Source organism: Geosmithia morbida (assembly GCF_012550715.1).
Source record: "Geosmithia morbida isolate 1262 chromosome Unknown scaffold_20, whole genome shotgun sequence".
NCBI lineage: Eukaryota > Fungi > Ascomycota > Sordariomycetes > Hypocreales > Bionectriaceae > Geosmithia > Geosmithia morbida.
In genome coordinates this window covers 199,696-215,506 of record NW_023336207.1, presented here as the reverse complement: position 1 = coordinate 215,506, position 15,811 = coordinate 199,696, and the positions used below count along the sequence as shown (strand labels likewise).

Sequence of the window (15,811 nt, the reverse complement as noted above, 5' to 3'; positions counted from 1 at the left end):
TTATTACTATAGCTATTCCCACGCCTTCATAAGATTCTTCACTACGCCAGTCTTCTGATGCTCCGATACGGGTAGACGGCACGGTTGTGTGTACGGTGGCTCCCAGATATGTGTGTATATATTCCCGAGAGGTCAAGCTGGATCGCGTGATCATCTCACGATACGTGCACGGTGCCCTTCTACGACTTGTATTCCTCGTATCACTCGTATCACTCGTAATTTTGGATGAAGTGCAATGCTGTGGCTTTTGCCTGGGCCTTGATCGTCCGTAATGCTGTCGAGTAGAGATGAGTGGTAATCACAGGTAGTGGATGCATAGTGAATGCTAGCACCGACGAGATGAATGCTACGACTCTTTTGATAGCCAGAGGATCCGACCATGCGGAAACAGGCAATGCAAAGCAGAAGGTGACCGACAGGACAGAAGAGCATGGGACAGAAGAGCACGCACGGAGCAGCGCAAGCATCACGAGAGTGGTGAGAGCAGAGTGATAGTAAATATAATAGATATAATAAATCAGTGGATGGAAGAAGAAAGAAAAACGTGCTGACCATCCCAGGTGGATGGACCATGCAAGAACGAGGAGGATGAAACGACCTTGATACAAGGGCCAGAGGTCCCAAGGGTCAAGTGGCCAAGGGCCAAATGGCAAAAGGTCCAAGGGGGGGAAACAGAGAAGAAGGCGGAGTAGGATTTGCCACGTTTGGCGGACCGGGGAGGGAGAGGAAGACACCGCTACCGGCATTACTGCTACGTATCAGTACTGCAGCTACATATTATGATATGATGCTATGTAATCTGTACAGATTACTCCGTACTGCTAATTAGTAATACCGCCAGCACTCTGAGTTTCTCTCGTACAGGTACAGGTAGGTATCACCACTCTACCCGGAGCAGAAACTTGGACTTGGGGGTGATCCGGGGGCGTCAGGGATCAAAGACCTGAGTCTAGGACAGGAGGCGATGACATTCATGCTTTACCTGAGGGATACGGAGTGAGGTCTCGCCTCGAATTCCTTCCAAGATTTCCTTCTTTTTCCTGTTCCATGCATTGAGTGGATGCACGTGGTATTGCATGGGGGAAGGGGGAAAGGGGGGGGGGGGTATCTCAACTGTTCGAGCAATATCATCGTATGTATGTACTCGTCGTACTCGTACTTGGCGACGACCTCATCCGTGAGAGTATCTGTACATGTATAGCCACGATGATTCTACCTCTTTCTTATTTCTCAACTTTTATTCTTCGTTTTATATTGTATATATATATATATATATATCCCTCCCCATATATAACATATAACCCCATCAGTGTGTGTGTACTGCCGAACACACACTGATGATAAGATAAGAGTCCAGCGCGCTCATAGCCAAGACTGCCCGCAGATCCGCCATTCCTCAACGGACGGGCCCTGTCTGTACTCGTGGGTGATGCTGGCTAAGAGGAACATAAACCAAGCACGGGAGAGTACCGGTGGAAACTGCGAGTACGTGTACGGTAGGCTGTGAACGAGCTGCCGCATGAAACACCCCTGTCTAGCCTCATGGACATCACAGCCTGCGGGAGCAGACAGGGATGGCGCGGCTCTGGGTCGAGAGTCTCGAGCGACAGCCTCTCTCTAACCCTCCCGGCCTTTCCTCTCCCCAAGGTCGCACCGCCGCAAAGGAACGCCGACGATTACGACTTGTCGGCGATCTGTGGTGTACGGCAGAGCAGAGCACGGGTGAGGAGCAGCGGTAGCGGTACATGCTATATTACTACGTATACAGTTTAACGGAGACGCACTAAAATACTAGTAGACACCCCGCCGTCGCATCCTCCTGTTTCAACAGTCACATCCTTCTTTACTCTTCCTACTCTCTTCACTCCTTCTTCCTCTCCTTCTTCTTCTTCTACTACTACCACTACTACTACTACCTGTCTCCTTCCTCTCTCCTCCCCCTCTCTTTCGTGATCGATCTCTACGACCCTCTCTCTCTCTCTCTCTCTCTCTCTCTCTCACGCCCACCGACTATCGTAGCTCTTACCGGCCCTTGCTCCCCGTTCCCCGCTACTCTGGGCCCCCCGCCACCCCCTGCAGACCGCACGATTTTCCGAGACATCCATTCCAGATCCGTTCCGAGACGTGGCTCGTCCTCTTCCTTTCTTTCCCTGAGCCCGACGACCAACACCTTCCTTCGACTTGTACTGTCTCTGTCTCTGCTCTGATTTCTGATCACCCCCGCTCTCCCTTGCTTCGAACCGACAGGAGTCCGAGACGTGGCCTCTGCGTGCGCGCGGTCACAGAGACAACCATGACGGCCACATCGACAACACCGGCTCAGGACGAGTTCAATGCCCTCCTAGGCAACAACGCGTCGTCCAACGGATCCAAGACTCACCCGGAAGATAGCCGTCGTAGCAGAAGCGGAAGCAGAGGCGGGAGCGACGACGACTCATCCCTATCAGAAGAGGAAGAATACCGCAACGCGAAAGTCGAGGCAGCCATGCACACAAACACGAACACCAACCCGGGGGCGCTGAACCTGCCCCCGGCCTCGTTCGACAATGGCCGCTCTACCGGCGTAAAGGGCGTGATTGCCGATGCGAGGAGCTATGAGGCCGCTAAGAAGAGCAAGTGGAGGAGCCGCGTGAGCAATGCGCGCAGGAGCATATTCGGCGGCATGGACGCCTTCACCGCATCATCCAACAGCAACACCGTCACGGCGGCGGCAAGACGTCGCGGCCCCGGCGGCGGCAGCGACAGCGACGGGGGGAACAACTCGAACACGGACGTGGGGAGCGACGACGACGACGACGACAGCTTCCTGCGCCAGTGGCGCGAGTCCCGCAGGAGGGAGCTCGAGGCCGAGGCCGGCCGGGCCGTCAGGACGAGGAGGACCAGTCCCAGCGTGCGCGAGTACGGGAGGCTGGACGAGGTGGACGCCATGGGTTACCTGGACGCTATCGAGAAGGTCGGCAGGGATACGACCGTCGTCGTGTTCGTGTACGACCACGAGGTGAGCAGATCCATCCTTGCCCCTTTCTTCCCTCTTCCGCGGGTACACATGCATCCGTCCGGCTGAGGCGCGCATCGCTGACCTGCTCGACACGATAGTGCGAAGTGTCGGCCACTATCGAATCTGCCATGATGCCGCTCGTCAAGACGCACAGGGCCGTCCACTTCGTCAAGGTGCACTACGACGACATCGAGTTCGACCCGGCCGCCACGCCTTCCGTCCTCGCCTACCGCAACCAGGGCGACCTCGTGTCCAACCTCACGGGCCTCATCGAGATGATTCCCGACGACGACTACTTTGGCACGGACTCGCTCTTCAGGATCTTTCAGCAGAACGGCGTGCTATGATCGTCTTCTCTCTCTCTCTCTCTCTCTCTCTCTTCTTGCCTCTCTCATGCACTCTCTGCCCCTTCTTCTGCTTCTCTTCTTCTTCTCTTGCATATTGTTTCCATGTCCTCTCATCCTGCTCTTGTTGGCAAGCCAAACCCTGCTCTTACGCTTCGACGAAACATGTCATGTTATGGTCTTTGTGGCGTCATGGAGGCTAAATATACATATATACCCCCCCCCCCCCCCCCCCCCCCCTCAACCACCACCTTTTGCCTTGCTGATCACCCCTGGCCTCTCACACCCCCTGCCTTGTCAAGGGGTGCTTTCTTTGTTATATTCTATGAATCCTCTCTCTCTCTTCTCCTCCATTTAGTTAAAAAAAATGGCGCTGACTGGGCTTTGCTCACCTGATCAAAGGTGCTTTCTCTCCTTCATCTTCCTCGCTATTGTTGGGATGCATCCACGTGAGCGAGCATGAAACCGCTGTCATGAGAATGGATGGCACTCGTAGTAGTGATATAGTCGTAGTAGTGATATAGTAGTCGTAGTAGTGATATAGTAGTCGTAGTAGTAGTAGTAGTAGTAAGTAGTAGTAGTAGTAGTAGTAGTAGTAGTAAGTAGTAGTGGTATTGATAACGATCCTATACTAGTCTGGTCCGGGATGTCAATACGGAGACAAGGCATTACCTTTCTATCACGTACTCGCACCTTAGAGTCTCGTGTGGTGCCAAGGAAAGCCCAATGGCCCAAAGCCGACGACGTGTGTATGGTGAGTCGTGACTTGGTGCCCCGCGCATCCCATCCCAGCAAAAAGAAGTGGGGGCACTGGCGACATCATCATCATGTGGTCGGGTCTGACGCAGGGACTGTCCAATCCACATTCGAGGGGGAGGGGGAGCGCGAGAGGTCAAGGGGGAGGGGAGGCTTATCAGCAAGAGCTGCATATGAGAGAGCGATATACTTCACTTGGGAAGCACATTCAAACATCCATACATGTATATAGAGAGAGGGAGAGCGAAGGGAGGAATAGAGGAGACAGGAAGAAGAGATGGGGTAAGATGCAATACATGTAACTGTCCGTGCAGGACTTCTACTAGTAATTGCTTAGCGGATAGCCTGTTCGGTATCATAAGACAAGACAGCCCGAGACAAGCATCAGAGGCTCGACTGTATACAGGCCGATAACGCAGAGAGGAGGGGGAGGGGGAGGGGAAAAGCAGTACTAAGTAATAAGGCGTCATGATGTCAAGAACGGCGTACTTTTACGGGAGAGGGAAAAAAGAAAAGTACTTTGGTAGCAAGTACATACTCCTGTATACTCGGGACTGTTACTTACACGGTCGGCACTCTCCATTGCGTCGTACCGCTCTCATTCACGGTATCGAGCGCCGCCTCTACGTACCGACAATACGGTAATACATACTTTCCTCACATTTCAAGTGGGAAAGAACCTGGCCGTGGCCATGCTATGACTGCCGTCACCATCACCATCCCTACTGACCACTGCTGCCGATACCTTCTACTACCGCTCATTGTGATCACTTGTACCGACACAGCAACTGTAGCAGTGAGTAGTGATACTGTAGCGATACCTGGAAGCTTAAAGCCGAAAAGCCACGGAGGGGGGGGGGACTTTGGGCTTATGTACAAACACGTGCACTCCCGCCCAAGTCACTTCCTGCCCTCCCCATCACCCTCCGGCCTCCCCTCCTTCTATTACCTCTTGCTGCAAACACCTTCTAACCTTAACACTCGTACCCATTTTGCTACCATCATCTCTCCTCTCTCTCTCTCCAGATATCTTCTTCATCCACCCCTTCTTGTTTGGAAAGAGAAAAAAAAAGTGCACACATCCTCGACTCCTCTCTCACGACTGCCTAGCACCGCCGTGAACGCTGCCTACGGCTGTTACTCAGTACCCCGCCAAGATAACCAACGACCCTTTTGACTTCGGTCATTGATTGCTATATCTTTCCCCGCGGTTGATAGGGAGCAGCGACGCTTGGTATTATGTGAAGCAGCCGAGACCCATTCACCATCACTCTTTCCTTCTTCTTCTTCTTCTTCTTCTTCTTCTCCTCTCGCACTTCTTTTTGGGGTTCGGTATGGAACAGCAGAGTACATCTGCATCAACGTCACCCTTTACGGATCAGCAGTCACCACCACCACCACCACCACCACCACCATACGACCGGCCTCATCATCAACCCATAACCGACGGCGACGACCCGTCTGAAACACCGTCACAAACATCACCGCCAACCTTCATCGCCACTCCAGGCGACTCCCTAGACGAGTCCCTCTCATTTTCCGAGCCTTCACTGCGTTTTCCGCGTCCCATAGGCAACAGCCACCTTGCCAACTGGATCTCCACTAGCGACCCTGACATCATGCGCATCACGTCCCACCCCACCGATGACGCCGGCCTCGCCGGCTCCACATACGAGCTCATCTCGGGCACCGACGACTGCGAGTCCTGGTCCCAGGACGGCAACGACAACGACAACGAGTGCATCAGCGAGTCCATCAGTTCCCTCGACCTCCGTCGTCCGGACGATGTTCAGAGCTCGGCTGATACCGAGCTCCTCTCCGACGACGACTTTACTCCGGTCCCCGCCGACCCGGCCGCACTCTACGACCTGGAATACACGGCCTCCCCTCCTTCGATCCTCCCGGACCATGCGTCGCCTGCCGTACCCGAGGCCGCGCAACACCGGCAGGCTCAGCATCACTGCGTCACGGATGAGAACGACGACGAGCCAGAGTCGGACGAGGACCAGGCATCCTCCCGTTCCTCCCTCGAGTATACCCGGAACAGCCTCGAGGTGCCGTCCATCGCTACACCGCCGCCCCAGTCGGCGCCGGTGGACGGGTATGCACCCTGCATTCCTGATGCCGTTTCCGACCGGCAGATGCCATTTATGCGAATCATACAATGGCCGAGAGAAGTGTATGCCGATGTTCGGCTGCTGCTCAAGGAGTCCAGGAACCGTCTGCGTCAGGGACTGAACGATGGTACCATCTCCCTGGCTCACCCTGCCTTCCTCGCCCTGGCTGCTGTTCAGCTGTACTTGCTCAGCTGTCTTTGCCATGGCCTGTTTCCTAGCCTGGGCCCGGCGGCCTGGAGTGCGGCGTCCAACACGCCTCCGGTTCCCGCTGTTGCCGTCAAGACGGCTCAGCCCTCCGTCCTCACCACCCCCACGCGATCTCCATCCTCCCCGTGGTCCCTGGCTACGCATCAGGGTAGCGAAGATGGTAGCGGCAGCAGCAGCGGCAGCAGCAGCAGCAGAAGCAGCGGCCTCGGGGACGTTGATGCTGGAAGTTTCATGCTGCCTGGGGACGATGGCAGCTCGTCCGAGTGGCCCTGGGAGGCAAAGAAGCCCGTCATCTCTTTCCACCCCGTGTCCCGCCGTGACTTCCAGGTTCGGGTCCCCCAGCACGTCATGGACGCCTGGTCGTCCAACAACTGCCGCGCCACCTTCACGGCGACGAGAGACGACGACCACGATGTGAAGAAGACGGTCTGCGCCGCCGACGACGGGTTTCTTGTCAGGTTCCCTCACCGCGAGGCCTATGGCATCGTCGATCTCGTCGTCGAGTCTGCGTGCAAGCCCCGTCTGAGGAAGGCGGTCAAGATTCGCTTTGCGAAGGGCACCTTTGACACTGTCATCGACCTATACAACAAGATATCCGAACACACCGAGCACCAGGCCGAAGCCGTCTGGGAGACCTGGGCTGCGCCCGTCTGGCGCTCGGCCATGACGTCTATGCAGTCGGCATACGACGAGCGCCCCACCACGAGCGGCATCGTCAAGGACGTGTCCGGCGTCTATGAAGATGTCAAGGCCCGGCTCAGCGGCATCGTCAGCGATGACGGCATTTCCAGCCACGCCCGAGCCCACTTGGACAGCCTGTACACCGCGGCCCGGCGTCGCTGCCAGGGTGTCCAGACGTCCATCATCAGCAGCGTCGAGGGCTCGACGCACCTGGATACCCTTCGGCGGGAGGCGACTCGCCTCGTCCGCGTGGCCCAGACGACGGCCCAGCTCGACCTGCTCAACGCCCAGCTCTCGGCCAAGATTGCCTGGCTGTCTGTCCTGGGGAGGACCGAGGAGCGCGACGAGTACCGACGCAAGGCCGCCTTGTTCATGCAGGAGAAGCTGGCTGAGGCCAAGATTAGGAGGGGTTCTTCGTCTCCGTCGTCGTCGTCGTCGTCGCAGGTAGAGGGTGAGCAGAGGTCATCGTGGTGGGAGTATCTCGATCCTCGGTTCCAGCCTGGTGAGATCTTCACCTGCGAATAAGGCCTCCTTACTCTCTCTCTCTTATTTCCCGTTCTACTCTTTCTTATTCTTTATTTGATTTTTTTTTATTCTGGTTGCCTTTGAAAGGAGGGGGTGTTTGGCATCTTTGGGATCATGCCTAGTTCTCTCGGTACCTTTTCTCGCAAACTTTTTTCAACTACTACGATGAGCCCATGATTCGAATTACCAGGAGATACGCAGGATTGACTGGATTGGAGTTTGGAATGGAAGTTTTTTCCCGTTTCTCGTTTTTCGTCTGCCCTCCCTTTTGTTCTGTTCTGTTCTGTTCTTTTTCTTTTCTTGTTATTCTCGTCTTGTCTGTCTTCTTCTTCTTCTTCTTCTCCTCCTCCCCCTCCTCTCTCGTCTTCCCTTCTTCTTATATTACCGAATCGAAGTAAGGTGTTTCTTTATTCAAATGTGTAGGAGTAACAACATGTATACAGAGTTACCTTCCCTCTCTAGTCTTGTCTTTCACCCCTTTTGATTATTCCAGGTGTCATATCCAAGTATCCATGGTTTCCCAAGGACAGTGGGATCAGGCAGGACTGTGCCCGTGCACGAATCGTTTTCCATGAGCACGAGAGAGAGTGTTTTTTTTCTCTGTTTTCTTTGTTTTTGTTTTGTTTTGAGTAGAAGTATTGCGCTCACCGGTCAGACTTGGTGATTGCTGTTGACTATCGTACTACCGGTACGAGAATAATTAGTATTGATACTGCACTCTTGACTGTATTGTGACATACAGGTATAAAGTACTCAATACCTCCGCCCCACCAGAGCGAATCACTGTGGGCGTCGCCAATATCTCCCCCGCCATGAGGGGCACGCCAACACAGCGGGCGGGCACAGCGGCGGGCACAGCTTTCTGTTTTTTTTTTTTTTTTTTTTTTTTTGGTAGTATGATGGGAGAGAGGTTGTCTTAGGCTGCGTGGGATGAGAAAAATATTACAGGAGAGGTAAAGGTGGCAACTCCGCGAGGATATATGGCCACTTTTAAGACAAGGATGGAAGCAGGGAAGAAGAGGGTCGAAAGGGATTTTTTGTTCGTAATGTGTCTGCTTTCTGTTTTTTTTTTTTTTTTTTTTTTTTTGGTAGTAGAGGAGAGGTAGCAATGGAAGCCTGATATTGCTACCACTACTGCTACTAGTACGGTGTTAGTGCTAGGTAATAACAGTAGATAGTAGCCCGGGACGTAGTATAGTAGAGGTAGCAGAGACTGGCTGTCCTTGCTGTATGTATGACTGTGCGACCGGCGCCCCCCCCCCTCTCTCCCCTTCTCACCCCTCCTTATTAAACCTACCCACTATCCATTTTCCATTTTCCATCACCCCCTCCATCTCCATCAACAAAACATCAACGCAAAGGGAAAAAAAGAGCTCTCCGTGTTTTCTTTCTCTTCATTGACCCTACACCATATCCCACGTGTCACATCGGTGAGTAAGAAAAGAAAGAAAAGAAACCCATAGAACCTTTTGTTTCACGTCGTCTGCACGTGTTACCCGTCTTCCCTCTTTTTTCTTTCTCTTTCGCGGCCAGGCCTTGTCGGGAGAGGGGGGGGGACCCCTTGTCTCTTTTTTCTTCTGCTGCTGTGCTGTCTTTCCCTGTTCCCCGCCCACCCCTACCCTAGGAGGGGTAGTAGGCAGATGATGACAGAGGCAGGGAACCAAAAAGAGAGAGGAGGAGAGAGAGAGAAGAGGGAAAAAAAGAAAGAAATAGACGGATGAAGAGGGAAAAAAGGAGAGAGAGAGAGAGAGAGAGAGAGAGATAAACTGACAAACCAAAAATATATATATGCCACAGGTTCTACTCTTATTCTTCTTTCACAACACGTTTTTTTTTCTTTTTCAAATCGAGTTCATATCGGACACCAACTATTCCTCCCACCATCATGTCTAGCACCGAGCCTACCGAGCACAAGGTCGACGAGACCCAGCCTGTCGTCGGCGAGGTCCAGCCCGAGGTGACACCCGCGACTGAGGAGGTACGCATTACACGCAATTCCGGGATTACGCATCATACGGAGTGGGGGGAGACGAAGAGGAAGAAAAAAAAACAGAGAAGAAAAAAAAGCTGATCTTTCTCTTCTTTTTAACAAAAAGGCTGCTGCTGCTGCCCCTGTCGACGAGACCGCTCCCGCTGCTATCGAGGAGGCTGCTGTCCCCGCCGCCGAGGAGGCTGCTGCCCCCGCCGCCGGAGAAGATGCCGCTGCCGCCCCCGCTGCTGCTGAGGAGGACTCCAAGCCTGTGACGTCCTCTGCCGTCTTCTCCATGTTCGGCGGTGGCGAGAAGAAGGAGAAGAAGGATGACGAGGACCGCGGCGACAACTCTGGCAGCGCCAAGGCTCAGCGCGACGCTGCCCAGGAGGTATGTTTTCTTCTCCACTCCTACGGCCCATGCTCCGTAAAAGGGAACACCCGAAACGATGGAGAGAGAAGGACCGCCAAACTAACGCAGATGCCGTCTATGAAAACAGGAGGAGGTCGCCCCCGATTCCGAAGACGTCCACTTCGAGCCCGTCATCAAGCTGACGGAGAAGGTCGAGACCCTGACCAACGAGGAGTCGGAGGAGCAGCTCTTCAAGATGCGCGCCAAGCTCTTCAAGTTCGTCAAGGAGAGCAGCGAGTGGAAGGAGCGCGGCACCGGTGACGTTCGCCTGCTCAAGCACAGGGAGAATGGAAAGACGCGGCTGGTGATGCGTCGCGACAAGACCCTCAAGGTCTGCGCCAACCACTACGGTACGTCCCCCCCTCCCACTCTCTCCCTGCCCTCTCCCGCGCGCAAGAAGGTGTGTTGCTGACGGACGCCTCTCTCTACGTCGGACAGTCGTCCCCGAGATGAAGCTCTCCCCCAACGTCGGCTCTGACCGCAGCTGGGTGTGGAACGCCGCGGCCGATGTCAGCGAGGGTGAGCCCGAGGCCGTCACTCTGGCTATCCGCTTTGCCAACTCTGACAGTAAGATCTTCTCCCACCTCTCTGCTTCTATAAAGCCACCGTCTTCTCCCGCGGAACAGACGTGTACTGACCATGGCTCAAGACGCCAACCTCTTCAGGGATGCCTTCGTCCAGGCCCAGAAGGACAATGAGGAGATCTTCAACAGGGCCGAGGGCGAGTCTGCTTAGAGAATATCGGCCAGCTTCCCCCCCCCTCCCCCTCCCCCTCAAATCCCTTCTCCTGGACATGGCCATCATACGTACGCAAAGAAAAAAAAATCACGACACCCGCACGCACGCACGCACGCACGCACGCGTCCACGCACTCACGCACACATACAGATAACACCATATCACGCACCCCCCTGCCCCCCTCCATACACAATGCCCATATAACACATCCCATCCCACCCCGGCACGGCGTGCCTGCTACTCCTGCGCAGACGAGAGAGAAGTTCAGAAAAAGAATAAAGAAACAAAAAATCAAAATAAATACCCCCTTCTTCCATTTTTCACTCATGCTGCTGTTTTGCCCTCTGCTGCTCCTTGAACTTTTTTTTTTTTTTTGGTTGGTTGGTTTGGTTGGTTGGTTTGGTTTGAAAAAGAACACTTGTCACATATACATGGGACATCGATATCCTTCCTATCTCTTCATGACAGTCGATTAGCGATGATGAACCTTGTCCCCTGCCACCAAGATTACGACACTGCCCAACTTTGATCCATCAGTTGACGATCGCGGAGCATGAAAAGTAGAAGACGAAACAGGACGATCAGTCAGGACATGTGTGGCGTCAGGAGATTGTACTAGGCTAAGAGGGCATAACTCTGAAAGGATGACGGGAGGAAAGAGGGCGACGAAAAGATTCGACTACAAGCTGGTAAGATAAAAAAAATAAAAAATAAAAATAAAAATAAAAGGGGGGTGGGGGGGGGGCACAGGCCACTTAACATGAACCCCCAAGAGAAATACAGAGATGGGAACGCTGGTAGATGAAAGTGATGAAGAAATTTACTACGAGTGATACCTCACGGGTACCATCACCTTCTCTCTCTTCAAGTTATCGACATGTCTGCAGCGTAGTGAAGCCTACACGTAGAGGGCAGCAGATGCGGATGTGTGTGGCTGGTGGTGTTCAGCTAAGAGTGCTAGTAGGAGGGTGCTAGTAGCGTGTGGTAAGCAGGTGAGGTGGTGAAGGACTGACTGTACGAGAGGTAGGGGCGCAAAAGAAGAAAAAAGAAAGAAGAAGAATACCACGCCCCGTGGTTTCTTCTACGTCTCCCTCTTTTCCAATTGTTTTTGTAGAGTTCGTTTTTGCCTAAGGTTCATTTCTGTCTCTGTAGATGTTGAATGTTATTACATCTACTCGCGCTGGCGGAACAGTGATCGTACAATGTGCACGTTGTGGCGTCGGTGATTCCGCTGAGCGCCTCAGGCCACCCGGCGCCAGAAGGAGGAAGAACTTGAAGGAGGAAGGAAACCTTGCCGGGGGTGGGGGGGAGTCCACAGGCAGATGCAGCGTAGCTATAGGCTTACAGGCAGCAAGCATCAGCAAATACAGCATTGCAGTGGTCGCTCGTACAGACTGGGAGGGTAGAGCCAAGCACACACATACATACATACAACACACACACACAGAGAGAGAGAGAGAGAGAGAAGGAGAGAAGGAGCGTGTGGTCCCCGTCACGCCTGCCCCCCCCCCCAAAATCCCATTATTTTCGCTCTCCCGCGTCCGCCTTCTTTGAACCAGAATTCCCCATTCCCTCCCCCCGTTCACACAAAGTCGCAGTAAAACACGTCGCTCGCAATTCCCTTGTTTCCCTCTACTAGATTCTGATCATCGTCTTCCTTCTTCCTTTTTGATTTGCGTGTGTACAGAACGCATCCATCACACTTTTCTTCTTCATTCGTTCCCGGTCAGAGGACTTAGAGGTGAGATAACTGCCAGGGACTCTACACGCACACGCACACACACTCTCTCTCTTGTTTAAACGAGAGCCAGGGAAAAAAAAGAGGGAGAAGAAAGTTATTCATCATGCTGGTCGAGGTAAGGATTCATCCATCCCCGCACATGTACTCTTGTCTTCTCTCACTCTAGAAGAAGATGCATCTTCTTTTCTTCACCTGGGGTTCGATTGGGTTCTCTCTTTTTTTTCTTCCCCTTCCTTCTTTCTTGAACCTTGTCACCGCTTGGGATGTGTGTGTGCTCTTTTTTTTGCAGTGCTTCTGCAGCAAGGGGATGGCTGTAGAAGCACGCGCGAGCGCACGCATGACACACATTGAAGTTCGCCCATCATTCTCCCTTGTCTATCTGTTCTTTTTCTGTTGGAGATGCCCGACTGTCGATGAATTGCCTGTCGGCTCCAATGCGTCGATGGTGGCTGCCAGGCTGGCCTGGGTGGATGGATGGATCCATCCACATCACATCCCGTGCCCCAACGCTATTACAGTGCCCATCCGGGGATGGCGAAAAGTCGGCTCTTTCCTCCTCCTCCCCCCCAATTTTGATGACGCGCGGAGGATGACGGAAAGCGAAAAAAAAAAAAAAAGAAATTGAGATGATGCTGACTGTGGATTCATCTATAGCGCAAAGTCAAGGTTGTTGTCGAGCAGAATGTCATGTAAGTATTTTTTTCTCTTCCTTTTCTGCTATCCGGGGGGTTTTTTCCTATATGAAAAAAACCACTCTTCTTCCTCTATAGAGTCCCCAACGCTGGATGCCAAGACTTGGGATCGGACGAGATTGTTATAGGCGGCTGACATGGAGATGGATCTGCAGAGACAAGCCTTCTCCCGTTGAGGAATTCCCTATGCGCGCTTGGAGTATGCGTTTGTTCATACTCGACGACCAAGGTAATGAGAGACCCGCCGACGTCTTTACCAAGGTCGTCTACAACCTGCACCCTACTTTTGAGAATCCTGTTCAGAGTAAGTACCCAAAACGAAGATGAGAGAGAAGGAGGAAAAGGGTAGAGAAGAAGGGGAAGAAAAGACTAGAGAGAAGAGGCAGAGAGAGAGAGAGAGAGAGAGAGGGAGGGAGGGAAGGGAGAATGGGAAAGACTACGGAAGAAGAAGAAGAGGAAGAAGAAGAGGAAGACGAGTCAAGATGCTAACAACCACGACCATCCCAGCCTTCACCAAGCCTCCCTTTGTCTGCAGCAACGAGGGCTGGGGCGAGTTTGACATCAGCATCGACCTCTACACAACTGAAAAGACCAAGCTCGCCCCCATCCTCCAGGACCTCAACTTCCTCCAGAACAAATATTCGGGCATCCACGACGTCACCTTCAAGAACCCGTCGCAGGCCCTGCAGGAGCGTCTGCGCGAGACGGGCCCCCTGCCCAACGACGAGGACCGGCCGCGCAAGAAGGGTGTTGCCGGCGCCGTGTCGGGCGGCAAGAAGAGCAGCCAAAAGTTTGACTATGAGAAGATTGCCGATGCCCTGCAGAGTCTCGAGGAGGAGGATCTTCTCAAAGTCATCCAGCTCATCAATGAGAACAAGGGGCCCGACACATATATCCGCAGCGATATCGAAGGTACGTATCTCTCCTTCTCCTCACCTCCCCTCTCCTCTTCCCTCTCTTCGACATCTACCCTTCTATCCGCTCCCACCCCTCATCTCCTTTTTGAGATTGTTGTTGATTGGTTTTTTTTTCCCTCCCATCTTGCTAATAGTGGATGACTTGCGTGAAGCTGGCGAGTTTTCGATTGACCTGTATACGATGCCCGACGCACTCACATCCAAGCTGTGGGATATGTTTGTGAGTTCTCCTTCACCCCAGCCCTCCCTCTCTTCCTTCCTCGTTTGATCAGAGCGGACTGTCTCTTACATACAGATGCAGACCAAGAAGGGATTTGTGAGTGCTTAGAGGACACCGCGGAGACCTGGAGCTTGGAGATGACCGAGGAGCATCTGATGGGCCGGATGACGGGTCGGATTATTGGGACGCTTGAATGTACTGGCAGGAGGGGGATCGGAGGAACAGCCACTATCGTGTGTATGTGTGTTTTTTTTTCCTGGTCATGATCTTATCTTGTTCTATCTCGTCCTTCTTTTCTCTCCTTCCGTCTAGGGGAACCCCCCCCCCCCTTGATTCTGTAGCTGCACGAATGAAGAGAGAGAAGAAAACGGTAATTTCATATGTCTGCGTGTGTGCGTATGAGTTGATACTACGGATACATGCATACGCAATGGTGCAGTGGTGCAACGATACAATGATACCGTGCAGCATGCAGTACTACTATCATGACAGACATGGCCGCATGTGCGGCCACTAGGGAGTACCGCTACTGTCATACTACGACACATGGCAAGGTATACATTTCTGGGGAGGAGAAGAGGGTTAGCACTGCTCGCACGAGAGTAGGAGGAAATGATGGGTTGGCGCGTGTCGTGGCTAGCTGGCAGGCAGCCGGGGAGAAAGCCTGGAATATGTTGCATGTTGCCGGTACGATGGTACCATCACCGCGTCGGTCGTTGAATGCGTGATGATGATGCTGGCTGATAGTTGGGTAACGGTACATGGAATACGTAGATGGGTACCTTGTTCGCGAAGCTGCAACCGCAACTTCCAACTTCCAGCTTCCACTGAGGATATATTAGGGAGACACGAACACGATCCACCGGGCAGTTTCTGGTTCAACTCTCGGCTCGAGGCGGGGAAAAGAGATGGCATGATTGGCTCTATGCGGGCGGCATTGGCGTTGGCGGATGGTACGGGGGAGAGGGGGGGGGGGGACACTTGTCACTATTAGACGGAGAGAAGAAGCAGGGAAGGTGTCCAGTCAGCCTACCAGAGTGCCCATAGCCTTACAGGTTCCCTCCTGCCTTGTCAATTTCTTGAGCGGTATTGGGCGGATTTCTTTACCGGCCCCAAAAGTGTCCGTCCGACTTGGGAGAGGGGGGGGGTTTGACTTGGTGGGGAAGGAAAGGATCAAGTAGCCTTTTTAGATAAAGCTCCATCCATAAAGAGGGGGGAAATCGGGAAAATCATACAAGAAAGCCATGTATTTTCCTCTTCTTCCTCCTCCTCTTCTTTTTTTCTAGAAAAAAAAAGCAAAATCAAAAACAGACCAGAAAGAAAAAACATTATCTGCCTTCCTCTTCTTTGTTTCGGAAGTTTGTTACCCACCCCCCCAACGCAGACAGACAGACAGACAGACAAAGACAAGACACAGACAGACAGACAGACAAACACACACACACACACACACACACACACACACAATACGCACATAGGCGCACATGCTTGTTC

The 15,811-nt window shown here is 53.0% G+C and overlaps 4 protein-coding genes across 4 annotated transcripts; all 4 read left to right on the top strand.

Annotated features, from left to right (window-relative positions):
• Positions 1-2,293: 2,293 nt before the first annotated feature.
• On the top strand, positions 2,294-3,345 carry GMORB2_4432 (phosducin; the record flags this gene model as incomplete). Its single annotated transcript, XM_035466407.1, has 2 exons — positions 2,294-3,040; positions 3,097-3,345. The coding sequence occupies 2 exons, from the start codon at positions 2,294-2,296 to the stop codon at positions 3,343-3,345; spliced, it is 996 nt and encodes a 331-aa protein (XP_035318418.1).
• A 1,624-nt stretch (positions 3,346-4,969) lies between these two features.
• Positions 4,970-7,628, top strand: GMORB2_4431 (uncharacterized protein; the record flags this gene model as incomplete). The annotated part of the gene is made up of 3 exons (XM_035466406.1): positions 4,970-5,081; positions 5,608-6,199; positions 6,314-7,628. 3 exons carry the CDS (start codon positions 4,970-4,972, stop codon positions 7,626-7,628), a joined length of 2,019 nt encoding a protein of 672 aa, XP_035318417.1.
• A 1,885-nt stretch (positions 7,629-9,513) lies between these two features.
• On the top strand, positions 9,514-10,744 carry GMORB2_4430 (uncharacterized protein; the record flags this gene model as incomplete). Its single annotated transcript, XM_035466405.1, has 5 exons — positions 9,514-9,606; positions 9,725-9,988; positions 10,098-10,359; positions 10,448-10,576; positions 10,659-10,744. The coding sequence occupies 5 exons, from the start codon at positions 9,514-9,516 to the stop codon at positions 10,742-10,744; spliced, it is 834 nt and encodes a 277-aa protein (XP_035318416.1).
• A 2,398-nt stretch (positions 10,745-13,142) lies between these two features.
• GMORB2_4429 (transcription initiation factor TFIID/TFIIF subunit) lies at positions 13,143-14,413 on the top strand (the record flags this gene model as incomplete). Its single annotated transcript, XM_035466404.1, has 5 exons — positions 13,143-13,177; positions 13,336-13,484; positions 13,688-14,092; positions 14,232-14,317; positions 14,393-14,413. Coding segments are annotated over 5 exons (696 nt in total), but the record flags the coding sequence as incomplete, so codon positions are not given.
• Positions 14,414-15,811: the final 1,398 nt, after the last annotated feature.